General features: G+C 41.0%; 1 protein-coding gene across 1 annotated transcript; it reads left to right on the top strand.

Annotated features, from left to right (window-relative positions):
• The first annotated feature begins 89 nt into the window (after positions 1-89).
• Positions 90-27,765, top strand: LOC103565927 (vasodilator-stimulated phosphoprotein-like). Its single transcript, XM_070615345.1, has 6 exons — positions 90-98; positions 1,703-2,175; positions 11,003-11,033; positions 11,164-11,539; positions 12,143-12,272; positions 26,955-27,765. Exons 1-4 carry the CDS (start codon positions 90-92, stop codon positions 11,500-11,502), a joined length of 852 nt encoding a protein of 283 aa, XP_070471446.1. The 3' UTR covers positions 11,503-11,539; positions 12,143-12,272; positions 26,955-27,765.
• The last annotated feature ends 21 nt before the right edge of the window (positions 27,766-27,786 follow it).

The raw sequence follows: 27,786 nt of genomic DNA, 5'->3' as shown, positions 1-27,786 counted from the left end.
GAAACATGCCTTCCCACTGACCCCAATACTCAGATCTGACTAAAACACTCTTTTCCTCATATTGGGGTCCGATATAGTACACTGTCAGAATGTTGCAGGTGAGAATAGAACCAGAGCACAGGGGTTGGGTGGTCTTGAAGGCTATTTCCTTTAAGATGGGGCAAAATTTGGTCAATTTTATGCCTTATTCCAAATGGTGCACATTTCTCTAGTGAGCAGAACATTCGTGTTTACAGAGTTTGTGTCATTAGTGGACAATTCTGGACAAACACTGCCTGATTGCTTTTCCTTGGTTCTCCTATTCTAGAATCTTTAGACCAACTTCCTCCTGTAACACAATTTTAAGTTATGTTTTCTTCGTTTCTCAATCACGTATTCCTGACACTGTATTCTTGACTAGATGAGGATGTCTTGCAAGGTATCTACAGGCCACTTACTGCCCATGTAACTTGCGTGAGCAGCTGGATTGGTTCTCAGAGGGAAACCTGATTTCCAAGTTCTGGGACACGTCAGTCTAACAGTGCATGTCTGTTCATAACCTTTTGTGTGTTTATTTGGATTTTTGCTAATAAATATGAAAGAGCTCCTCATATATTTTAGGTATTAACTATATTGAATGCCACATTTGAGGGAAATATTCCCCATGCTGTTACTTTTACTTCCTTTGTGGTTTCTTCCACTATGTCAAAGCTGAAACAATTATCACAACTTCACCTATTAGATACATTTTTTTTTTTAAAGATTTTATTTTTTTTCCTTTTTCTCCCCAAAGCCCCCCAGTACATAGTTGTATATTCTTCGTTGTGGGTCCTTCTAGTTGTGGCATGTGGGACGCTGCCTCAGCGTGGTTTGATGAGCAGTGCCATGTCCGTGCCCAGGATTCGAACCAACGAAACACTGGGCCGCCTGCAGCGGAGTGCACGAACTTAACCACTCGGCCACGGGGCCAGCCCCACCTATTAGATACATTTTGAAAATACAACCTAGTCAGGCACCTAACACTTTCACACCCTGGCTCCACGACTTACTAGTTCTCATCCTTGGGCTGTCACTTAACTATCTGGGCCTCCTTCTCCTTATCTATAAAATTAGCGTAGTACATAAGGGTAATAAGAGTACTTGAGGGCTGGCCCGGTGGTCGAGGGGTTGGGTTCCACTACTCTGCTTCAGAGGCGGGGTTTTGCCGCTTCGGATGCTGGGCCAGAACATGGCACTGCTCGACAAGCCATGCTGCCGTGGCGTTCCACATGCCAGGACTAGAAGGATCCACAACTAAAATGTTTAACTATGTACTGGGGGGCTTTGGGGAGAAGGAAAAATAAAATAATAAAATCTAAAGAAAAAATAGCACTTGAGTTTTTAAAAATTAAGTCAGCACTTAGCTCAATGACCAGCACATAAAAAGTGCTCAGTGTATATCAGCTTTTCCTTTCCAATACCCAAACTTTCTCTAAATTCAGTATACACTGTTTTAACCATGGATGGCATGCTCTAGAAAACTGGAGAATTTCTATGGAGAGTCTTGCTTTCTTCCCAAACTGGATGAATCCTACTAACAAGTAATAGCAGCTCCTGTGTTTCTAACCACTGGGAGATACACAGATGACTTGCACGGGTTCCCTGGCCTCCAGGATGGAGACCGCAAGGGCAGGGAGCCCGAAGACGTGTGCTCAGCCCTCCGGGCGCGCGGGAAGGGCTCTAGGGCTCCCCCGCGGGCGTCCTCAGCCCTCGGCTCCGGCACCGGCACCGGCCGCCACCAGGGGGCGCGCTCCCACCTTCGGCACCGGCGGGCCTGGCGGCGGGGCCGGGCGCTCTGAGCCAGGACTTGGGGCCACGCCGCGGGGAGGCGGCCGGGCGCGCCAGTCGGAAGCGGGGGCCGGGCAGCCTCGGCGGGGACACCGGGCCCTTCCCCGGCGGGCGGCGGGCGGCGGCAGGAGGGGATGCTGCGGGGCTTGCGGGCGCGGCGCAGAGGAAGTGCCGTCTTCGCCGCCGCGCCACGGGGGCGCCTCCGGCGCGGGCCGCGATGTCGTCCCGGTCGGGGCGCGACGACGCGGGGGCCGGGGGCGCGCGGCGGCCGCGGGAGCCGCCCGAGCAGGAGCTGCAGCGGCGCCGGGAGCAGAAGCGGCGGCGGCACGACGCGCAGCAGCTGCAGCAGCTCAAGCACCTGGAGTCCTTGTGAGTCCCCGCCGACCCGCCTTCTGCGCGGAGGGGCCCGTGGGCGCGGCACGCGGCGTCCCCGGGGTCCGCAAGGGCCAGGTGGCCGGCTGGCCGTCGGAGACGGCGTGCCCGGTGCCGGCCACTGGCCCTCGGCGCAGAGGGCAGGTCTGTCCGGCGCCCCGGGCGGCGTCGCCGGGAGGAGCTGAGGCCCCGCCCCGAGGCCCGTCCGGGCGCGCGGGGCTGTCCCGGTGCCGGAAGCGCCGCGCTGGAGGGTCGTCCCTCGCCCGCTGGAGGGTCGTCCCTGGCTCGCTGGGCCGGGGTGCCTTGCGCGCTGCGGGGCGCTCCGTCAGGACTGAGGACCGAATGCAGGAGCGCTGCTCCCTGTCCTTTCGGGTTTTTCAGTTCAAAGGGCCGCCTATGAACTGCGTAAAATCCCCATTCTTTTCATCTTCTGCTGTTAAGGGAAGAGAAAACCCAGTCCTGTAAGGTTCGTGTGGTGAGAGAGAGAAGAATGAACAATGGGGTGAGGGCTCGTCCCTAAACATCGGAAAGCTGGCTGCCAGGTAAAAGAGAGTGGAGTGCTGAGGATTTTTACCAGGATTAAGGGTGGAAGCTGCAGAGAGGCCAATTCCATCCAGCTCAACAGAAAGAATTAGGACCAGAGTCATATATTCTTGCTGGTCAGTGTCAATGCCAATAATCCATAACCGATCTGTAAGTCAGAATTGGGGTGAGTTTATTATCAGCCAGATCTGAGGACTAGCCGAGGGCCTGCCTTCCAGAAGGAAGGGCACCAAAGAATTGGGGTGTACAGAGTGGATATGTACGTCTTGGAACAAAGAGCATACATCACATATGTTAGGAATGTCCCTTTTACAATTGTCACAAGATGCTTCGCTCGCACAGCAGTTGGGTGGTCAGGAATTAATCCTTAGTTCCCAGGAAGAGATGCTTATCCTTAAGGAAATGCTGATATGGGGGAAGCTACATCCTTATCTGTAAGGCCATCATTCTTGTCTTTGGGACACAGTAAATGTTTAAAGCAGATGTACAATGCACACTCAACAGGCCACAGCAGGCCCTTTTGGAAAAACAAGATCAGATCGAATTAGTTTTAACCCAAACGGCTTCCTCACGTACTCCAGTATTTCCTGTTGCTTCTCACTTGTTTTTCATCAACTTGGCCTGACTTAGGAGGCACTGTGCACCCCCAGCTCCAGAGGGTTCAAGGAGAGTCCAGAGAACCAGTGGGAGAAGGGTAGGTTGTAAAGGAGATTAAACATCAGGCGGGAGGTTGGAGTAATGACCTTTCAGGTCTCTTCCAAGATTCTGTGATTCTATAAGTAGTTGTAGAAGTCAAATTTTTCTGTGTTATTTTCTGAGTTAGTGGGTAAATAATTCGTTTCTGTTTCAGGCACATCTCATTACCTAAACTAAGACGATCATGTAAAGAAAGGTCCTTAAACTGTTGCAGTCCTACATAAGTAACCTTCTGGGAGCTTTGACACAAAATGCATGCCTTTTTGGAGCACCCCCTGCTCTTTTCCCGGTGGCCCTTGAACTGAATTTCCTCAGGAGGGCAGTGGTTGCAGGATACAGGCTCTGCTCTGCTGCCTCCGTGGTCCTGGCCTCTGCAGCACTCTTTGTGGTGCTCTGTCTCCTGTGAAGGCGGATGTTCAAAAATCTTTCCCCAGGATAAGCTCAGGCAGGGCTCAGCTCAGCCCAGGTCTCAGTATCTTTAACTGTAGGATGCTGGATGTTGTTAATACTATACATTTATTTTGTAGCTCACAGAACTTTTTCACAGACAAGAGAAAGATTATAACCTCCTTTTGTAGATGAGAAAATGGAGGCTCCGTGGTTAAGCCACTGACCTATTAAACAGCAAAACTAGAGCTGAATCCAGGTTTCTTATTCTCAGACCAGTGAGATTTTTCCAGTTTCAGAAATTTAAAACTGGCTGGCCTATTGACAAGTTTTCTTTTTCTAGTTCAGAATCTTGTTTAATTTTAAATTAAATTTTATTCATACCTGAGTCATACTTGTATAAGTTTAAAAACTAAAATAGTACTAAAAATACTACAGAAAAAAGTGGTGGGCTGCCCAACTCTTCATGTTCCCCCATGCTCCCTGCCCAACAACCCCCATTCCCTGGCCCACTAGACAAGACCAGGGCTTCCATGTGCAAATTGTTGTTTTTTTTTAAAGATTAGCACCTGAGCTAACAATTGTTGCCAATCGTTTTTTTTTCTTCTCCCCAAAGCCCTCCAGTACATAGTTGTATACTCTAGTTGTGAGTGCCTTTGGTTGTGCTATGTGGGACGCCGCCTCAGCGTGGCCTGATGAGCCGTGCCACGTCTGCGCCCAGGATCCAAACAGGCAAAACCCCGGGCCGCCGAAGCAGAGGGTGTGAACCTAACCACTCAGCCACGGGCCAGCCCCCATGTGCAAATTCTTTTAATTTTTACTTCTTGGATTTAAGTGCATGTTTCTAAATTATATGCTTACCCTGCTTTCTTTGATTCAACAATTTTAGACATTATCTGTTAACTTCTTGTCATAGTAGATAAGGATTTAGCTCTCTTACCTGCCCTTCTTGTTTCCATCCTTCCAGTATAGCTCTATTAGACTAATTTTGCTAAATCAGTGTTCGTATTAACATTATTATAACTATGCAATATTGTTTACTTTTGAGCCAAATAGTATTTTATGATTTTTTCTTTTGCTTTCTAGTGCAACTGTTACCTTTCTAGTCGTTAATAAGAGCCTCAATTTTTCATCTGTTTCATTTTCTATTATCAACTGCTCTTTTTCTCCCAAAGGCTCCAAAAGCTGAAAGTACCTTTCCACATGTTGCTACACATCAGACAATTAATGTTTATTTCTTATTTACAATCTTCCATCTGTTGTCCTGCAGTAGTCATTGGTTACTTTCTAGACCTGGTGTGGAGCGATCGTCCTGGGACTTCCTTTACCACTCTCCCTTCTTGAATCCCATTCCTGGATTCCACATCTGCCTCTTTCTGTCATTACTCCCATATTTTACTGAAGCACATTCTGCAACTTCCTATGAAGGGTGCACTGGAGGTTAATTGACACCTTGCGTGTCTGAAAATGTCTGTATTCTATCCTCAAACTTAATAGATAATTTGGCTAGGTATAGAATTCTGTGTTAAAAACTATTTTCACTCAGTTTTGAGGGTGGTATACCAGTGTTTTCTAGTTTCTGGAATTGCTGAGGAGTCTGATGCCATTCTGATCCCCTTTCTTTTATGTTACCTGGTCAAGCTCACCCTATTCTTAAAGCTTTGGAAGCTTTAAGGAACTTTCCTTTATTGCTGCCGTCCTGAAGGTTCATGATAATATGGGTCTTTTTTCAATGGAGTCTTTTTTTGACATATCATGAGTACATTAACTATATAAATGAACTTGTGTTTTAATTTCTTCTCCATTTTGTTTTTTTCTTTCTGTTGGATTTCTATTGATCCTCTAATTATCTTTTCTCTCCTTAGTGTCCATATCTTTGACTTTTCATTCTACTTTGTAGATTTATCTTCCATTTCTTCTATTGTGCATATTAAAATTCTGCTATATTTCTAAATTCAAGAGCTTTATCTTAGTCTGAGAATTCTTTTTCCATAGCATCCTGTTCTTGTTTCATTGATGAAATATCTTCTCTTTGAGGATACTCAATAATTTTTCTCTTTTTTTGTTTTCTTCTGCTCCCTCTATTGCCTCTGCATTTTGTTTGTTGTTTCTTTTGATCTCTGTCTTCCATTTAGAGTTTTTTCCCCTAACATCTGGATATCTTGGTCTCTATTCATATTTAAGAGTGTGGAACTATAAAGCTCTTTTGACAAGAGGCTGTGTGTGAGACAGACAGAACGTGCCCATTTGCTGACTGGATAGCTTCACTGTAGGGAGATGAGGCTGTGTGCCACCCTTTTAATCCAGAGATTCTCAAATGTTAGTAAGTGGAGATTTTTTCTGGGGCTTTTCAGTTTCTCTGGAGAAGAATCTTCAGTCTGAGGATATATGCCTGGCTGCCAGTGTTCTGGGGTGGGTTGAGAGGGAGAGGGCTGAGTGTCCTAGAGTTCAGACAGAGACTCAATCAACACCCATTTTCAGCCCATGCTCATATCATCTGCATCCTCACTTATGCTCAGAGGGGCCTAAATCTGCAGTCTCCTCCAAGGCTTGGGCTGGCAGAGTCCCTGGCTGTAGGGAACGAGGAGAATACCACTGGCTTCAGCCACTCCATGTCCATATTCCCCAACCCCCATCTTCCAAAGGTGTAACCTCCTACATTTACAGAAGTCAATGATTACTTCCTTGCACTTTCCCAAATTTGTTGAAATCTTACTCTGATGTTGTCTCTGCTCAGGATTTCTTTGTGGCTTCCTTTTTTATTATTTTACTGTCATTTTAAAAAACAGATAAGCATGTTGGTCAGTTTGCCATGTTAATTGAGAAGCCCCACAGTTTTTTAATAAATTGAATGCAAATCTTTTCATCTCTGATGTGCCTTCTTCAATCGCTACAGGACATTTTCTTACACTTGACTTTTTCTTGCTCTTTGACCATGTGTGCCAGGCCCTTGAAGGCATCTGAGTCCTCCACCCGCGCTCCAGCTCTATCACTCAAGTGCCCCTGGGCTGCTCGGCATACAGAATGGACATTCTGTGTATATGTGGCAATTTCATCTCTGCCTTCCAGCCCCGGAGGAGCCGGCTGCAGGAACAGTTGTGTGGAATGGATTTATGCTTACATAAAGGACGTGTCTTTTTTTCTTTTTTCTTTTTTTTGGAAGATTACCCCTGAGCTAACTGCTTCCAATCCTCCTCTTTTTGCTGAGGAAGACTGGCCCTGAGCTAACATCCGTGCCCATCTTCCTCTACTTTATATGTGGGACGCCTGCCACATATAAAGCATGGCTTGCCAAGCGGTGCCATGTCTGCACCCAGGATCCAAACCAGCGAACCCCAGGCCGCCAAATCGGAAGGTGCAAACTTAACTGCTGTGCCACTGGGCCGGCCCCATGAAGGACCTTTCCAAAAGAAATCCCACCCCAGTACTCAAAACCACAAACAGTGATTAGAAATATTTGGCAAAAGAAAGATTTCTTGCCCCACACACAATTGGGAAGATAATATTTCTCCCCTCTTACATAAATTTAATCTTTTTACTACACAGAGCAAGTTATTACAATTTGAATGATTTACCAGTAGTCTGCTCAGAGGGTACAAAATAATGGGCCACCACCAACTTTTTTTAATATTAAGAATTAACTACAAAGATAAATGTAGACTTCTTGACTGTCATAGCGCAGAGGCTAGACTGCACATAAACATGCTCCCATTTCCAAATCTGTTATATTTAGTAAATATTACTTTAAATTTTGAGAATTATCTTTTTTTTTCTCCCCAAATCCCCCAGTACATAGTTGTATATTCTGGTTGTAGGTCCTTCTAGTTGTGGCATGTGGGACACTGCCTCCGTGTGGCTTGATGAGCGGTGCCATGTCTGCACCCAGGATCCGAACTGGTGAAACCCTGGGCCGCCGAAGTGGAGCACGTGAACTTAACCACCCGGCCATGGGGCCGGCCCCAAGAATTATCTTTTTTAATATGTTAAATTAATAAATTGTTTAGCCCTAGGAAAAACTACCAACCATCTTCTGTTAAACTTGGAAAATTGACTTTTTAGGCAATTCCATTGCTAATAATAGATTTCAAAATGTGTAGTTCTATCACATTCCTTTCCTCTTGGCAACAACAGTTACATATTTTTCAGGAATTTGGATTTCAATTTGATTGGCCATATGTTGTTTGTACAACTCTTGTGACTCAAAGGATGTATAACAGGATTATTGGATTTATAGCCAGTATTACCAAACTCCCTCTGTGCATAAGGCATAGCTTTAATGTTTCTGATGGCTGCAGGTAAACTATATAATTTCCTCAGTTTAGCAGATTTCCATTGTTCTTGCTGAGTTATGGCTATGTCATGCCACCGCTTTGTGTTAGAAAATATTTTAATCATTCGCTTTGGAAAAGCACTGTATTATACCTAAGAAGTTCAGTCTATTCATGCCCAGTTGTTTACCCTGTAATCTTCATGGGGCAGATACTCCTCTGTCCACTTAGAAAAGCTCTGGATTAGCAACTCACAGTTTGTGTCATTTATCATCCAACAAGTTGTTTTCTCCTACCTCTTTTGGGTTCAGATCTTGGCCTTTGTGATGCTAGCGCTCCAGGCTTGAGCTGCCTCATGAGGCTGACCATCAGCTTGTCTTCACCAGAAGGGAAGAAGCCAGCACTGTGGAGTGCCCTTCACATGTGTGCTGTGAATTATTTACCCATGGGGAAACTGAGGCTCTAGGGGGGTTAAGTGTCTTGCCCACAGTACACAGCAGTGAGAATGAATCAGAATTCAAACAGAAAGTTTTTACCTCCAAAGCCCATGAGGTTTCCACTCAGCCTTGTACCTCTACAGGATTCACGTTTACACTGATTTAGAACTGGAAAACACTCCTGCTTGAATTTCAGATCCTCTACGCCAAGAAAACAGAACATCTTTTATCAGGATAGTTATAAGAGTTACACTGTCACTTCTGAGAGCAGTTTTCATTTTATGTTTTCTTAGATGTAAATAGGGATATCTTTATGCCCTTAGTTCTCCCTTCTGCTGCTTAGCACCGTGCCTGGCACAATAATTGTTGACAAGTGACTTGTGCAAGGAGTAAGTTTTTCTGTTGAACCTTCAATATTACTTGAAGATCAAGTTTAGTTTTGCCTATTATACCTGCTGCTTTTAGGAGAAAAATATCAAGCTGATTAGGGCTAGAGTGGGGATTTTAACCGTGAAACAATTACGGAAATAACATTGACTTTTAAAACAAAAATTCAGTCCATATAATTATATAGCAGATATAAACTCCTAATAGCATATTTTTGGTTTCACTTTTCTTTCATAGTTCCAGGTTACCTGTGGTTTTTCTTTCAGAGATATATTACCTGGGCTTATACCACCATAGCTGTAATGAAGATACCATTGATTTCATTTTTCTTTTGTAATTAAAAAGCATTTTGTAGGTTAATATATGTGCATGTAAATATAAATAGAATGAAAAATAAAGGTCTCTATTGTTATGATCCTTAGTTCCCCTCCCTAGAGGCAAGCATGAAACCAGTTTCTTAGGTATCCTTTCAGAGATATAAAGGTGTGCGTATATGGCCTTATATAATCTCCTTTTCCCCATACGCACAAATAGAAGCATACCAAAAACACTTTTGCTTCCTATTCCCTCCCTTTTTTTTTTAAAGATTGACATCTGAGCTAACAACTGTTGCCAATCTTCTTTGTTTTTTTTCTGCTTTTTTCTCCACAGATCCCCCCAGTACATAGTTGTATATTTTAGTTGTGGCTCCTTCTAGTTGCGGCATGTGGGGCGCCACCTCAACGTGGCCTGACCAGCGGTGCCATGTCCGCACCCAGGATCGGAGCCAGCGAAATCCTGGGCAGCCACAGCGGAGCGCGCAAACTTAATCACGTGGCCAGCCCCAACTCCCACCCTTTTGTTTTTAATTTAATCTCTTGTGAAGATTGCCCCATTTCAATATCCAACTCACTCTTTTAACATTTATTTAATGTTTTTCTGGTGATTAAAATAATACACATTCATTATAGAAAATTTGGAAAATTAGTCACCCCTGCTGTCACCATCTGGGTGCAGCACTGTTGAAGCTCCAGCATTTCCAAGTGTCTGGAGTTCAGATACACTTTGAAACCAGCCGCAGTGCCAGATGTCCTCAGTAAAATGTTCCTCGTAGAGGCATTGAATGCCTGCAATGTTCAGTTGTGTTTCTTTTTTCATTCTTATTTTTGTTTTTGGTCCCTTAGGCATTCACTATTAAAGCCAGACACCCACGCTTTGTGTTTAATAGCCAGTGTGTGTCAATACTTAAAAATGAACGTGAGCATTTGGCGCTGGTTTTCCAGATTTGGAATCCAGAAGCCTCTTGGGCAGCTCCGGCAGAGTGAAGGAAAGTGGAAATGAATTGGGCGCACAGGCATGATTTGTATCCTCAGGACCCCGGGGGTCGGAGAGCTCTGTGGTGAAAGGGAAAGTAGTTCCCACGCAGTCGTTCCTGTGCTTCGTCTAGCGGCATCGTTATGTCATTCAGGCACTGTGAGGAGTGCTGCCCCTCGAGTCCAGGAGTCCAGGATGTCGGGACAGGCACAGACGGCAGGCAGAGAGCCCAGGGGCAGGGAGGACCCTGAATTGGGAGGACAGGGAAATGGGAGAGGGAGCCTCCAGGACAGACCACCCTGACCTCCTTCCCCCACAGCAGGCCCCTCCCTCCAGCTTTGCTCCCCACCCCGCGCCGCCCCAGCCACGTGAGCACAGTCACTCAACCCTCCCCACCGGGAGCCCCTTCGGTGCTGGGTAAGCGGGAGTCGTGCTGGCTCAATGACCTGACAACCGTAGTAACAGTTTGGAGCCACAGTTAACTCACGGGTCTACCCTCACATTTACCTCACGTTTTCCCTGCAACCTCTTGCTTTCCCTTCTTCCAAAAGTAAAATCGTTGTGCTAAGACACCAAGTTAGTTATTATTTCCGTGAATTTCAGTTCTACATCCCAGCAGGATGTGGTATAGCATCTGTTTACTTATATGTGCTCTCCTGAGTGCCGGGCATATTTCACTGTTTCAGATATAATGTCGTTTTAAGTTCTTACGAAAAACATCCTTTTTATTTTGGCCTGTGGTTGCTTTTTGCTCATTAAAATGTGTTATGTTCCTGTTAACATGGTTGATGACAGATTTTTTTTCTTTTCTAGTTATGAAAAACCTCCTCCTGGGCTTATCAAGGTCAGTGTGAAGTTTATACTTTTGCTTATTCTCTTAGACAGCTGACTCAGTGCTCAAACTCATTAACTTGTTATGAAAACAGCTGCGTCAGGTTTTAAACCTCCTTTTATAACCCTGTTCCTCCCTGCAGATGCCCGTCGGTTCATACACCCTGGGCTTTGTCACAAGCCTGTGCCTTTGTAGAAAGTTAGTCAGCTGTGTGTGTGTCCCTGAGAAGCCGTGGCAGGCGCCGTGTGCTCCTCAGCCATCACTCCCTTCTCTCTGCCTGGTGACTCCATCTTCTCAAAGCTGTCCTGCCCGTGTGCCTCCTCTCACTCGCCTGCTGCTGTTTCTTGAGTGTCTGCAGCTCAGAGAGCAGCGGGCTCTGAGGAGACTTGAAGCTCATCGGGTCCAGCCTCCCTGGTGCAGGAGTCCCTCCTCCAGCACCCTGGCCACAGGGTCACCGTCTTTCTGTGGGACCGAGACCTAGAGGAGGAGTTAAAGGACAAAGCAACCTCTGCTGTTTGGTAACTTTCAATTAGAAAAAGATTTTTAGAAAACATTCTTTCCTTATAAATTTAATATTCATGGAAACTGAAAAGAAAAAACTTCTTAATTGTAAATCCAGTTCTTCAGGGGTGAAAATGCATAGCAGAGCTATAGCAGGTGTGTGACTAGAAAACATGACAGTGGCCTTCAGGGTATAATAAGCTATTTTAATATAACATGCCATTTTTATTATTCCAGATAACCTTATTTACTTTAATTCTTATACCTTTCCTCATTCCACAAAGATTTTGAGGCAGTGAAACCTTTTTTAATCTTAGAATCTAATTTACATTGGAATTTGGAACCCACAGATCATTCCTATATGAAGGACAGATTTCTGCTTTACCAGTAACGTTTCTCTAAGAACAGCTACATCATTTTTGTGAAATAGTTCTTCTGGTATATTTATATCCATTTCTTCTGTCTGGTCTAATTCGTCTTTCTTTCCAGATCTTGAGAGGGTTATCACTGACACTGGGATCTCCAGCCCATGAGAAAGCCAGGCACTGCTGTGTTGTGAGGCAGGTGGGGAGAATTCCAGTGCTTTCGCCATAGTGTTTACAGGTCGCTTCTTTCTTTAGGAAGGTGAGACTAAGCCAGAAGACTGTATACCAGACGTACCAGGCAATGAACACGCCAGGGAATTTCTGGCTCACGCCCCAACTAAAGGACTTTGGATGCCCCTGGGGAAAGAAGTCAAAGTCATGCAGTGTGAGTACACAAGAGCTTCACCAACACTCCTCAGTGCATGCAGATACATCTCATGACTGACAAAGCGTGTTTACTTCCTTTAATTAGTTGGTTCTCACCACGGCCCTGTTAAAGTCCTGGCATGGTCTCTCTTTAGAGATGAGGAGGCCGACTTGCATCTATTACTGAGTGGTCCAGGATAAGAGGTAGAGCAGTGCTTCACCTCCAGGGCTTCTGGCTCCAAGGGCAGCGGTCTTTCCTCAGGGCCGTAGCTGCCTGTGGAGGATGCTCTCCAGTGATATCCTGTAACAGAACAGTACTCCACGGTAGAGATGCCATGGGGGACAAGGGATGCAGTGGAGGCCAGGTCCCTTTGGGTCCTGCCTCAGTCAGTCATCCTCCATCAGTCGCGTTAAGGTTTTATCCATGTAACCTGAGAGGAGCTTGGGGCACAGAGGGCGGGTCTGGAACAGGTAGAGCTGTGCGTGCACACCCCCAGCCCACCAGAGCAACAGCACTTTCATGCAGCACAGATGGCATTTGAAGAAAGGGTACTGCTGCCTTTTAGGACATTTGTCTGTACAAAGATTATTCGTGCACATAAGTAAAACAGCAGTTCCCAGTCTCCTTTTTCTCCATTCTCACTTGAAGCTGTTTTAGTTGGTTATTTCGATATTTATCTTCATATGTCTGAAGATCATGCTTGTATTGTATTGATTTTTCAGGTTTAGGCGTTATCTGTTGACATTGTACACCGGAAGATGAGAATTTAGTTCTCTCCTGCTCTCAGCACACGTGTCCTCTTAGTATATCTCATCTTCCCAAGAATGGTGTTATCATAATTTTGGTTAATAAGTCTTTGGTATTTATTTTATTTTGATTATATTCGGAGCTGAGCCATATAGTAAACTGATTACTTTTCCTTTCATGCATCCATCAATGCCCTCCCTCCCCCAGAATTAACAGTTGTCTTGTTTTTGTTTTTTTGTGTGTGTGTGTTGTTGTTATTGTTATTATTTTTGGTTTCCATATCCTGATTTCTAATTTAACCCCAAATTGTTCCCAAGCTTGACTCTTAAGACCTTCAAATGCTTGAAGTGTTCTGTCAATTTCTTCTTTCTGAAAATGGTTGCTCCCATGCTCATCATCCAGGGATCTCCCTTTGCTCTGTGTTATGAATTGAATGTTTATGTCCCCCCCCCCAAATTCATATGTTGAAGCCCTAACCCCAATGGGATGGTATTTGGAGATGAGGCCTTTAGGAGGTAATTAGGATTAGATGAAGTAATGAGGGTGGCTCTCAAGATGTAGTAAGTTCCTTTTAAAGGAAGAGACACTAGAGAGCTTGCTCTCTGTCTCCACTGTGTGGGGACATACTGTGTGAAGACAGCTGTCTCCAGATTCAATACAATTACTATGAAAATCCCAATGACATTTTTTGCAGAAATAGAAAAGCCCATCCTAAAATTCGTATGGAATCTCAAGGGTCTCTGAATAGCCAGAATTATCATGAAAAAGAAGAAGAGAGCTTAAGGACTCATACTTCCTGATTTCAAAACTTACTACAAAGCTACACTAATCAAAACAGTGTGGTACTGGCTTAAAGACAGACATATAGACCAATGGAATAGAATAGAGAGCCCAGAAATAAAGCCTCACTTAAATGGTCAAATGATTTTTGACAAGAGTACCAAGACCATTAAATGGGGAAAGGATAGTCTTTTCAACAAATGGTGCTGGCAAACTGGATATCCACATGCAAAAGAATGAAATCGGACCCTTATCTAATACCATATACAAAAATGAACTCTAAATCGATCAAAAACTTAAACGTAAGACCTAAAACTATAAAACTCTTAGAGGAAAACACAGGGCTAAAGCTGCACAAAATTGGATTTGGCACTGATTTCTTGGCTAAAACACCAAAGACACAGGCAACAAAAGAAAAAAATGACAAATTTGACTTCATCAAAATTTCAAAATTTTGTGAATAAAAGACCTTATCAGTAAAGTAAAAAGGCAACCCACGGAATAGGAAAAAATATTTTCAAATCATATATCTGATACGGGATTATATGCAGAATATATAGAGAACTCCTAACACTCAACAACAAAGAAACAACCAGATTAAAATTTGGCAAAGGACTTGAACAGACGTTTCTCAAAAAAAGGATATACAAATGACCAATAAGTCCATGAAAAGATGCTCAGCATCACTAATCATTTAGGGAAATGCAAATAAAAACTACAATGAGATATCACTTCACACCCATTAGGATGGCTACTATCAAAAAACAGGAAATAACAAATGTTGACAAGGATGTGGAGGAATTGGGACCTTTGTGTACTGTTGGTGGGAATATAAAATGGTACAGCTGCTGTGGAAAACAGTGCTGCACTTCCTCAAAAACTGAAAAATAAAATTACCACGTGACCCAGCAATTCCACTTCTGGGTACATACCCAAAAGAATTGAAAGCAGGGTCTTGAAGAGATGTCTGTATACCCATGTTCATAGCAGCATTATTCACAATAGCTAAAACATGGAAGCAACTCAAGTGTCTACTGAGGGATAAATAGTTAAGCAAAACGTGGTGTATACATATAATGGAATAGTATTCAGCCTTAAAAAGGAAGGAAATTCTGACACATGCTACAACATGGATGAACCTTGAGGACATTATGCTAAGTGAAATAAGCCAGTCACAAAAAGACAAATACTGTATTATTCCATTCATATGAGGTACTTCAGGTAGTCAAAATCATAGAGACAGAAAGTAGAATAGTGATTGCCTGTTCACTGGGGTAGGAGTGGGGAATGGGGAGTTAGTGTTTAATAGGTATAGAGTTTCAGTTTTACAAGATGAAAAGAGTTATGGAGATAGATGGTGGTAATGGTAAACTTTATGCTATGTATATTTTACCACAATAAAAAAATTTTTTTTAATTAGTTTTCTTCAGAATTTTAAAAGTATTGTTCCATTGCCTTGTGGTTTCTAGAATTGCTATTGAGAAGCCCAAAGTGATTCCGATTCCTGATTTTATGACAGGTCCTAGTTTTTTGTTGTTTTGCTTGTTGTTAGTCTTTCTTCTCTGGAAGTTTATAGGATCTTCTCCTTTTCCCCAGTTTTCTGAAATTTCACAGTGATGTGCCTTGGTATGCATCTGGGTTCAACCATTGTACAGGTTAATTGGTGAGCCTTTTCAATCTGGAATTGCATGTCTCTCACTTCTTTTAAAGATTTTATTTTTCCTTTTTCTCCCCACAGCTCCCTGGTACATAGTTGTATATTTTTAGTTGTGGGTCCTTCTAATTGTGGCACGTGGGATGCCACCTCAGCATGGCCTGAGGAGCGGTGCCATGTGCATGCCCAGGATCCGAACTGGTGAAACCCTGGGCCGCTGAAGCTGAGAGTGCAAACCTAACCACTTAGCCACGAGGCCAGCCCTCTGTCTCTCACTTCTAAGAATTTTTTTTTTTAATTTCCTGTCATCTGTGTTTGCAGTTCTCTTATTCAGAGAGTAGACTTCCTGCAGTGATTTTCTAATTTTCTTATTTTCTCTCTCTTATTTTCATCTCCTTTTGTTCTCCTTTCTAGAATATATCCTTATCTTTATTTTTCAATCATTGTATGATGTTTTTTCATTTCTGTTATATTTTTAAAGGCTCTTCTTTGTTCTCTGAATGTAGTTTTTGATAGTATGCTATTCTTGTGTTTCGGTTGCAGTATCTTTTCTCATCTCTAAGGATATTAATATATATCTTTCTCTCTCTATGTACTTTTTTCTTTACATTTGCTTTCCCTGGGGTGTTTCTGTTAAGCTCTCTTCTATTGGTTTAATTTGGCTTCTGTCTTTCATTTAAGAGGATTTCAGATGTCTGGTAATCTGTTTCCTTGTTGTTTTAGTTATCTGTTGCTGTATAACAAGTTATGCCAAAATTTAGAGGCTTAAAACAAAAATAAATATTTACTATCTTACAAATTCTATGGGTCAGGAACACCTTAGCTAAGTAGTTCTGGCTTTGGATTTCTAATAAAGTTGCAGTCAAGATGTCAGCCAGGGATTCAGACATCTGTAGGCTTGGCTGGGAATAGAGGCTCCCCTTCCAAAAAGGCGCACTGATGTGCTTGGAAGTTGATGGTGGTTTTTGTCCTGAGGCCTCACCTTGCCACATAGATCTATCCATAGAGCTGTTTGAACATTCTCCCAACATGGCAGCTGGCTTCCCCCAGAGCCAGTGATCCATGACATAGGAAGGCAGGTCTTTTATGACCAGCCTTTGAAATTACACATCACCATCTCTCTAATATCCTAGTTTTTACTAGGTAGCATCATTCAGGGCTGCAGGGACTACTTGAGGGCGTGCTTTCCAGGAGTCAGGGGTTACTGGGCCATCTTGGAGACTGGCTGCCATAGCCATTCTTGTTCATAAGTGGGAGAAAGAGAGTTGATTGGAAACTCAGTGTGTGAGTGGGGCTTGTTGGGTTTCACTCTAGGGTGATCTTTCTATTCCAATCAATTGGGGAAGCTCTGAGGTCAGTACCATCTAGGTTTTTCTTTGGGTGGGTTATATTTTCCTAGAGAAGAAGACTCCTCCATGGAGGGTGAAGCCCATGCTGCTGGTATTGTGGGAGCTAACTGAGGAAGAAGGCGGGGAAATTTTGCCATCTACTTTTCATTCGTTCATGTAATGCTCTATATTTACTGCAGCACTTTGCCTTCAAATGTCTCTGGCTGGAGACCCTATACTTTACCTTTTCTAGACAATAAACTTCCTTCTACCTGGACTAGGGAAGCTGCCCTTGGACTTTTTTTTTTTTTTAAAGATTTTATTTTTTTCCTTTTTCTCCCCAAAGCCCCTCGGTACATAGTTGTATATTCTTCGTTGTGGGTTCCTCTAGTTGTGGCATGTGGGACGCTGCCTCAGCGTGGTTTGATGAGCAGTGCCATGTCCGCGCCCAGGATTCGAACCAACGAAACACTGGGCCGCCTGCAGCGGAGCGTGCGAACTTAACCACTCGGCCACGGGGCCAGCCCCTGCCCTTGGACTTTTAACCACTCTTTATTTTAGCTCGTCCTTCACCTCTACTTCCAGAGGTATCTTGTGCTGCCAATTCCTGAGCTTTTGGAGGTTCTGCAAATAGAAATTGAGTTAATTCTCAGTTCTTCCTTCTGGTGCCTTAGAATTCGGTTTCCTGGAGTCTGCTCTTCATTCAGTATTAATCTATCTGCATTATGACGTCCAACTTTTTTTTGCATTTGACTCATGGCTTTTCCCTGTCCTTCTGGGTTTGTGGCTTTTTGAAAAAAGCTTTATAGCAGTTTAATTTACATATCATGAAATTCGCCTATTTCAAGGTGAATACAGTGATTTTTAGTAACTAGTGAGTGTGTGCAACCATTACCATAAATAAGTTTTAGAACATTTCATCTCCCATTAAGATCCCTAATGGCTACTTCCAGTTAATCCCCATTCTCAGCCCTAGACAACCATTAATCTATTGTCTTTATCAATTTGGTTTTTCAGGATATATCATATAAATTTGTGGTCTCGTGTGACCTTTTTCTTCTTTTGAATTAATTTTTTTCTTTTGCTTGAGCTCCACTATTTTTTTTATTTGAGGTATAATTGACATACAGCATTATATTAGTTTCAGGTGTACAATATAGTGATTCGATTTGCAAGATGATCACTACAATAAGTCTAGCTAACATCTGTCATCATACATAGTTACAAAATTTTTTCAGATCTACTCAGCAACTTTTAGATATGCAATACAATATTATTTGCTATAGTCTCCATGCTGTACATTGTATCCCCATGACTTTTTTTTTTTTTTTGAGGAAGATTAGCCCTGAGCTAACATCTGCTGCCAATCCTCTTTTTTGTTTTTTGAGGAAGGTTAGCCCTGAGCTAACATCTGCTGCCAATCCTCCTCTTTTTGCTGAAGAAGACTGGCCCTGAGCTAACATCCATGCCCATCTTCCTCTATTTTATATATGGGACGCCTACCACAGCATGGCTTGCCAAGCAGTGCCATGTCCACACCTGTGATCCGAGCCAGCGAACCCTGGGCCGCCAAAGTGGAATGTGCGCACTTAACCACTGTGCCACCGGGCTGGCCCACTTATTTATTTTATAACTGGAAGTTTGTAAACCTTTTGACCACCTTCACCCATTTCTCCTACCCCCCACCTCTGCTCTGGCAACCACCAAGCTGTTCTCTGCATCTCTGTGCTTGGTTGTTTGGGTTGTTTGAGACTTCACATATAAATGAGATGACTTCTTTCATTGAGCATATTTTTGAAGTTCATCCCTGGCACAGCATTTGTCAGTAGTTCATTATTATTTCTTCCTTCTGCTTGCCTTTGGTTTGGGATACTCTTCTTCTTCTGGATTTTTAAATTGAACCTTAGATTATTGATTTGAGATCTTCATTCTTTTCTAATATAAGCATTTAAAGCTATAAACTTCCCTTTATCTGCATCTCATATGTTGTGTTTTCTCATTCAGATCAAAGTATCTTTCTAATTTCCCTTGGCCCATGGATTGTTTAGAAATGTGTTGTTTAATTGCTACATATTGCAGATTCCCCAAGTTTCCTTCTATTGCTGCTTTCTAATTAGTCTCCTTTGTGGTTGGAGAACTTACTTAGTATAGTTTGAATCCTTTTAAATTTATTAATTCTTGTTTTATAGCCTAGCATATGGTCTACTGTGAATAATGTTCCATGGAGGCTTCAAAAGAACACGTATTCTGCTGGTTTTGGGTGGTCGAGTGTTTTATAGATATCTGTTGGGTCTAGTTGACTTATAGTGCTGTTCGTCTATTTCGTTGTTGGTCTTCTCTCTAATTGTTTTATCCACTGTGGAGTACTGAAGTCTCAAATTATTATTGTTGCCTTATCTATTTCTCCCTTCAATTCTGTCGATTTTTGTTTCACCTATTTGGGGCTATGTTGTTAGTGCATATATGTTTACAAATGTTTGTAAATAAATCTTCTTGATGGGTTGACCCTTATATCATTATAAAATGTCCGTCTTTGTCTCTTGTAACAGTTTTCTGTCTTGGAGTCTATTTTGTCTGATACTAGTATAACCACTCCATCTCTGTTTCAGTTATTGTTTGCATGGTATATCTCTTTCCATCCTTTTACTTTCAATCTAATTGTGTCTTTGAATCTAAAGTTTGTCTCTTGTACTTGGAAAGCATTTTTTATCCATTCTGCCAATATCTGCCTTTTGATTTTAGTTTAGATTAATACTAATACACTTTCAATAGCACACAGAAACTTTGTTCCTGTGTAGCTCCATTCTCTCCCTTTTGTGCTAATATTGTCATACAAATTACATTTTTATACATAATAAGCCCATCATCACTGTTTTATAATTATTTCTCTATGTAGTTGTTATTTAGAAAGAGATAAGAGAATAAAAGAGTTACCAAAAATACACTTATACTATCTTTTATAATCTACTGTTACTTGCCATCAAGTTGGCTCCAACTCCTGGCAACCCTACAAATTGAGTGATGTCCACAGTGTCCAGTCCTCAATAGCTACTTGGCTTCTGTGGACTCACACCTGTGGCTTCCTTTTTGGAGTCAATCTATCTCACATTTGGTCTTCCTCTTTTCCTGCTGTCTTCTGCTTTTCTCAGCATTATTGTCTTTTCTAAAGAATCCTGCTTTCTCATTATGTGCCCAAAGTAAGACAGCCTCAGTTTTATCATCTTTGCCTCCAGTGATAGTTCAGGCTTAATTTGGTGTGGGACCCACTTGTTCATCTTTCTGGCAGTCCAGGGTATTCATAGAGCTCTCCAGAGAACACCATATTTCAAATGAATCAGTTTTTTTCCTATCAGCCTTCTTCACTGTCCCGCTTTCACACCTGTACATACCTATGTAGTTACCTTTGCCAGTGCTCATATTTCATGTGGATTTGTGTTACTGCCTAGTGTCCTTTCATTGTTTCAGCTTTATTATTTTTTTTTTAGGGCAAGTCTACTAGCAATAAAATCTCTCAGACTTTGTTTATCCTAGAATATCTTAATTTCTCCTTTATTTCTGAAGGATAGTTTTGCTGGTATAGAATTCTTGTTCAATAGTCTTTTTCTTTCAGCACTTTGACTATGTCATTCCACTGCCTTCTGGTCTCCATGGTTTGTGATGAGAAGTTAGCTGTTAATCTTATTGAGGCTTTGCTTATATGTGATGAGTTGTTTTTCTCTCAGTGCTTTCAAAACTCTCTTGTAATCTTTGGCTTTTAACAGTTTGTCTGTGATGGATCTCTTTGAATTCATCCTACTTGGAGTTCATTGAGGTTCACGGACTTTTAGAGTGATATTTTTGATCAAATTTGGGAAGTTTTGGGCCATTATTTTTCAAACATTCTTTCTACACTCTCTAGCATTCCTCTTTTTCCTGAGATTTCCATTATGTGTATGCTGTGAAACTTGATGGTATCCCACAGTTCTCTGAGGCTCTGGTTAGTTTTCTTCATTCTTTTTCTGTTCCTCAGACTGGATAATCTCAATTGTGACTTTTCTTCAGGTTTGCTTATTTTTGCTCTGCCATCTCAAATCTGTTGTTAACACCTAGTTAATTTTTCATTTTGATTGTTGTCCTTTTCAACTCCAGAATTTTTTTGAATTTTTTTCATAATGTATGTCTTCTTATTGATAATCTCTATTTGGTACAATATCATTTTCATACTTTCCTTTAATTCTTTTTAGATAATTTCCCTTAGTTCTTTGAACTTCTTTATAACAGCTGATTTAAAGTCTTTGGCTGGTAAGTCCGGAGTCTGGATTTTACTGTTTCTTTGTGTGTTCTTCAATTTTTGGGTGAAAACTGGAAATTTTAGATAATGTAAGTTAGTCTGGAAATCAGATTCCCCTTCCTACCCAGAGTTTGTTGTTGTTCATTTTTGTATTTTTTAGTGACTTTCCTGGAATGATCTTTAAGTCTGTATTCCCTGAGGTGTATGGCCACTGAAGTCTCTGCTCAGTTAGCTGAGTGGTCAGCTAAGAATTGAACAGAAATTTCTTTAAATGCCTTGATCCAAGAAGCCTTCTACACTTTGCATAGAGGTCATATGTGTGTATAATGGCATGCCTTCAAATGCTCGTGTAGTTTACATGTCTGCCTTAGCCTTTAGTGCCTGGTTGTACAGGACCTCAAGGTGAGCCAGAAGTGAGAGAATAAGGCCTTTTCAGGCCTTTACTATGCATGTGCACAGCCCTGCACACATGCACAGCCTTCTAGCTTCCCAGGATTATGTGAGAATTTTTGAAAGCCCTCTATGGACATCTCGTTCCCCAGATCTTCCTTTTAAATTTTTGGCTAGGTTCTTATTTACTCAATGGTATCACAGCCATAGGCAGCTGTGATGTTAAACAATCATGGGTGATTGTTTTTGACAAATATTCTGGGGATACGGCTTTTTTGTAGAGTGAACCACATGACCAGCCAAACAGCAACAATACCCTGTCAGCATAGCTATTCCCTGGGGTTAGGGCTTTTTGAGGGGCTCAAAACCCAATCTTCCCCCTTTGGTGGGTGTGAGACTGCTGCGTTTCATAGCTGTCATGGTTGCAAGGCTGTTGGTTTTCAAGGCTATTGTGGAAAAAGGGAGAAAAGGTTGGAAGTAGGCCCTGCTAAAATGCGAGAAATCCTGCTGTTCTTATCAAGGTTCACTAGTTTTTCTTCAATTAATTATCCTCAGATTGTGGCAAGCCTCTGGTTAGTTTTCGGGGTTGCAAATAAGTTTATTTGGGCAAATTTGCAACTATTTTCAATGCTAGTATGGAGGAACAGATTTATGGAGGTTGTCACTTGGCCATTCTTGAGGTACTTCTTGACTTATTCCTTTTGAAGAGAATTCTTTTCATTGTCATTTTCATGGAATCTCAGGAAGGGAATGAAAGCAGATGAATGTGTTTAGTCTGTCCTCTTTACCCAGAAGTCTACAGCTTTTTTTTTTTTTGAAAACCATTGCTCTGTTTGATGAAGTGGGTAGTTGCATTACACTTACCATTTTATAGTTATTTGCATTGACTTCGGAAATAAGAGTTTTGTGTTAGGACCAGAGCCAGTTTTACCAAGAATCAGATGAAGCTTAAGCTTCAGAGCCCCTCACTTGTGCCTTTCAAAGGCTTGCTGGGACTGCAGTGATGTGTTGATATGGTCTATGATTTTGCAAAATTTGCTAAGGCAAGATATTTTTTTTCCTAAATAGCCCCCTCCCACTGAAAACAATTTAAGCTCAGGCTCCACAAAACTTGGATTTATCCAAGATGGGATGAAAGACACATATACACATACATACTTCCATTGATTTTTATTGATTGTAGTGTTATCTAGAACAGAGGTTCTCAAACTTTAATATGTCTACAAATCCAATAAACCTTTTGAAAATATGTGTATTTCTGGGGTGGACCTAATACTCTGCATTACTAACAGTCTCCCATGTGTTGCCAGTTTTTTTGTCCATTGACCACATTTTGAATTGCAAGAATCACCTTTCCTTTAACAGTAAGAGTCTTGAGCACAAAGAAAGACATTGGTTTGAAGGAGTATAATCTTTTCCTGAACTTTAAATGTTTGGGGAGATAAAGACAGGGATAGCTCAGAGCCAAGCAATAGAGAATCCCTAAACTTCATTTTTTTCAATGGTTTCATGCATCCACCCCTCAAAATTAAAAGGGGAAAAACTTTCACTCCATTCAGTAGTTGCCAGCATAGAGCAAAATTGGCTTGATCTTAGCTATAATCCCTCTTCATGCTTCCAGACCTTTTGGGTTGGAGTTGCTTAATGTCCAAACACAGGGTCTCATTTGGCCCACCATTCTCATATGACTTCCTGATTTGCTTCAAATCCAGATGGTTCTGAGAAGATGAAAACAGGTGAGAGAAGTAATAAGGATCTCTTCCATTCCTGCTTTGTTCATCACTTCATTTTTCCCACATCTCAATGCCTGATGCCAAGTCCATAGTCATTGAAATTCCATGAAGATGTATGTTTCTCTCTATTGCCCTGGAACTTGTATATGCATTTTCTTATTATGTCTCCTCCCAGCTACACATCAGGGCATTTTGCTGCATCTAATAATAAACCTCTTTAAACAAGACAATTTCCCTGTTCAGCAGGTAAAGTTGTATTAGGGTGCTGATGGAATTAATATTTTGAGAGAATTCATGATTTTGTTTAGTTAAAAATGAGGGATTTGTGCAGTGGTTGACTCAGTCAGAGAAAGAAACTATTTGCTTTAGTGTCTAAAATTATAAATGAGGGGGCAGGCCCCATGACGTAGTGGTTAAAGTTCAGTGCGCTCTGCTTCAGCAGCCCAGGTTTGCAGGTTCGGATCCCAGGCAGGGACCTACACTACTGGTCAGCCATGCTGAGACAGTGACCCAGATAGAAAATAGAGGAAGATTGGCACAGATGTTAGCTCAGGACTAATCTTCCTCAGCAAATAATATTAAAAAAAAGAATAATAATAAACGAGGATCACAGTCACTTGATGAATAGAAAAGATTCTTTGAAAAATATAGTAAGCTACAGACTAAAAATAAATAAATTCACTCTTTACAGTACTTTTACATTGGATTATTAAATAAATACCTGGTGTAGTAGTATTTATTGCTAAAGCTAAAAGATTAAAGGATGCTTGGGGAAGCAGTTTCCCTTTATGTTCTAGGATCTTACATGGTTCATCCACTGAGTGCATTTGCTTTTAGAAGTGGAGTTTAATGAAGGAAACTTTAGTATGTTCTGCTGATTCTTCATCTTCATTAAATGAAACTGTATTATCTTACAGAGATATTTCCTTTTTTGTTTGTTTTTGGGTTGGCGTTGTAAACGGTATGGTCACCGAACAGGCGACAAAGAATGCCCTTTTTTTATTAAAGGCAACCAAAAGTTAGAACAGTTCAGAGTAGTAAGTAGAACCCCATCATGTCAATTTAGATTCATCAGAGATGGTGAATATCAATGATTCAGGCACTAATCAGTGAACTGGAAGGTCACATAAAATCCATGCCCGGAAGCCTGTCAGTTAGTGTCCAGCGTTAACTACATCACTGTTGAATCACACTGTGTGACAGGTTAGTTCTTTAACAGAAAGCTAACTTCTTATTAAAGTGTTATTTGCTTATACCTTGGGAATAGTGATTCTTTTTCTGAGGCAGACATGATTTATTCAATCGCTTTTTTAGACTTATTATATAAAAAATAATTTTTCATAACTAAAGTCAGGGTTTTAATTTCCCAGTCTTTATCTAAATATTAGATGTCTTTAAATTTTAAGTTAGGAGTGTAAATATAAATTATATGTGCTCTTTAGATGACAGTAAAATAGATCCATCCTTCCCTCGCCTTATTTTAACAGTCACCTCTCAGAGGTGTTAATCCAGCATTCAGTAACTGCTTCTGCCAAGTGAAACAGACTGCTGTCTAGATGTTCTCAGGTTATCAGCATCTATCAGACTGGGATCAACAGACATTCTCCAAAGTTTTTAAGACATTTAAAATATTGTGTTTTCATTTTAATAATCTGAAATAATTTATTTTGGATCAATTATTCCACTTCTAGGTGGAATGTCAACTTTTACAGATCGTATAAAGTATAGTTTGATGATACATCTCAAAAACTTTAAACATATTCATTTTATTTTTTGACTCAAAAATCCCACTTCTAAGAATTTACCTTCAGGATATAAGAAAACATTAATATATACACAAATGTTTATGTATGTATAAAGATAACTTTCCTAATTGTTTATATGATTGAGAAAATGGAAACTTAATAGTCTAACGTACCAACATAAATTACTGGAATATAGAAATTATTTAGCCATTAGGAATTGTGTTTTAGAAGAATGTGTAATGTCACGAGAAAACATTCATGAAAATGTAAGTGAAAAGCAATAGAGTTATATAAATGATTATAATTTTTTATAAATTATGAGTAATGATTGAAAGAAAGAGACCAAATGTTAATAGTAATTATCTCTGGGTAGTGAGGTAATAGGTTTTTTTAAATTTAGCTTTTGGTAACATCTTAAAATTTCTACAATAAACATTCTTTTTTAAAATTGAGGGGGCTGAGTGGTTTCTCACCCTATCTTTATTCATGTCTGAGAATAATTTTTAAGCAATAGCTTAGATCCTGAGTGGTTCTAAGGTTGAGGCTGAGTGGTTAAGTTCGCGCGCTCTGCTTCAGCAGCCTGGGGTTTTGCCAATTCGAATCCTGGGCACAGCCATGCTGAGGCAGCATCCCATATGCCACAACTAGAAGGACCCACAACTAAAAATACACAACTATGTACCAGGGGTCTTTGGGAGAAAAAGGAAAAATAAAAAAAATAATAAAATCTTTAAAATTGAGATCACTCACATACCATAACATTTCCCCTAAATGTATTATTTTTAAGTAACTCAAGTCATTTAAAGTTATCTATACTTCCAGACTTTGTTTGGGGTACTTAACATATATTTTTGTATACCTATATATAAATGTTTCATTCTTATATATCATTTTGTAATTCAGTTATTTTTCTTAATACTATCTCTTTGTCATCTATCAACATAGAACAAAGGATTACTTCAATATTTCTACCTTTACTAGTATTTCATGATTCTGCCATGGTTTGTTTCCTATAGAATATTTAAATTATATCCTGTATTTTTCTAATTGGAAAATCCTTTCCACAGCCTCAATGAGTTTGCAGTGATGGTGACCCTGAGGAAGGATTAAAACATGTTGAATAAAAACTATACCAAAGTGGGGAAAAAAAAACACTGGTTTTAGTAGCATAGGGATTTAATTTTTATTTAACTAACAGTCCATGGAGCCTAACCCAACCTTAACCTTTTCTTACCCTTAAGGCACATGAAGATCCCATGTATGACATCATACAAGAGAATCAAAAACATGAAAAGGATGTAAGATGAGGACATCCTGATGATAACAATACCCTCTTAAAGTTTTAAATTATATAAAGTTGGAAACAACCATTCCAGTATTAGAGGAGTGGTTTAGTAAATATGGTACTTTGTGAAATATTTAGAAGGCAGGAGTAATCACTGAAAAGACCAGTGTGTGGGGAATGAGCAGGCCAGCCTTGTTCTACTTGACTTAGCTTAAAGCAGTGGGCTTGGCCCAGCCCACAAACGCCACTGATAGTTGATGCTGGCAATCCACATTGTGGTGTCTAGGTCTACTATATGATTGATTCTCTTTCATATGATTTAGTCTGTTTTCTCCAATGTCTTTAAGGATCTAAGCTATTGCTTAAAAATTATTCTCAGACATGAATAAAGACAGGGTGAGAAAACAAAAGGGTGGTATTCAGTTGTAATCATTGAGGAGGTAGATTATCTTGTATGAAGTTGAGCAGTGGGGGAGTGATTTAGGAAAAGATGCGTTGTTAGTAGTCGCAATAATAAGGACTAGAGAACCATGCAGAATATTTAGGACAATGAAAGGAATACAAAATGGCTTGTACACTGGTTACATTCATGTAAAATAGGCATGGATGTGGACAAGAATGGGGAAAACATGCAAAGATAAAAATAAATACTGTCTTTAGTAAGGTGGTTATTCATGACATTTTTTACCTTCACTACTGCTCTTATATTTTTATCTAAAAATTTTTTTTAAGTTAAATATGTTTCTTTGGTCAATCTTACATGTTTAGGATACAGGAGTTAAAACAGTTACTGGAGGATTCCACTTCAGATGAAGATGAGAGCAGCTCCAGTTCCTCAGAAGGTAAAGAGAAAAACAAGAAAAAGAAGAAAGAAAAGAAAAGGAAGAAAAAACGAAAGCATAAGTCTTCCAAGTCAAATGAGAGTTCAGACGCAGATTGACAAGAACTTGACTTGTTCAACACTCTCTTCTCAAAGATCAGAGGAATGCGGAACGGGAGAGGAACGAGAGAGAGACAGTGAGAGAGGAGGACATTTGGTGTCACACGTGTGCATTCTCACCTACCTTCCAGTAAGGACGTGACCCACAGGAGAGGAGCTCTACCTTCCTGGGTGCCAGCTCTGGAAAGCGGCTGATTCCAGGCAGGACAGCTTTTCTCAGTGTCCTCCCTGCGGATCACTGCGATTTGTGATTCCTCAGAAATGCCTCTGCCGGGGCAGCCAGAGGGAATCTCTGAGGAAGCTCCCCAAATGCTGCCGCAGCTTCCACCCTCCAGAGTGGGGCCACTCAATTCCCATTGACTTCAGCCTTGACTTTCTCTGTTGTTAAGGCCAATAAAAGCTGATGATTTTATTTATTTAAAAAATACTCATTTATTTTTGAATCATAATATACTTAACATGGTCCAAATTTAAAAGGTAAATAAGGTTTAATTATGAGAAACCTTTCTCCCCCAGCTACTCAGTTCCCTTCCCTAATGGCTAACAATGTTACCAGTTTCTTATGGAATCACCTAGAAATATTTTATATATCACAAATTATTTTTTCTTTTTTTAACATAAATACATGCATACTATACACATTTGTCTCCACAGTTTTTA

The sequence above is a fragment of the Equus przewalskii genome, chromosome 4, assembly GCF_037783145.1.
Source record: "Equus przewalskii isolate Varuska chromosome 4, EquPr2, whole genome shotgun sequence".
Lineage (NCBI taxonomy): Eukaryota > Metazoa > Chordata > Mammalia > Perissodactyla > Equidae > Equus > Equus przewalskii.
This window is presented reverse-complemented; position numbering and strand designations above follow the sequence as displayed.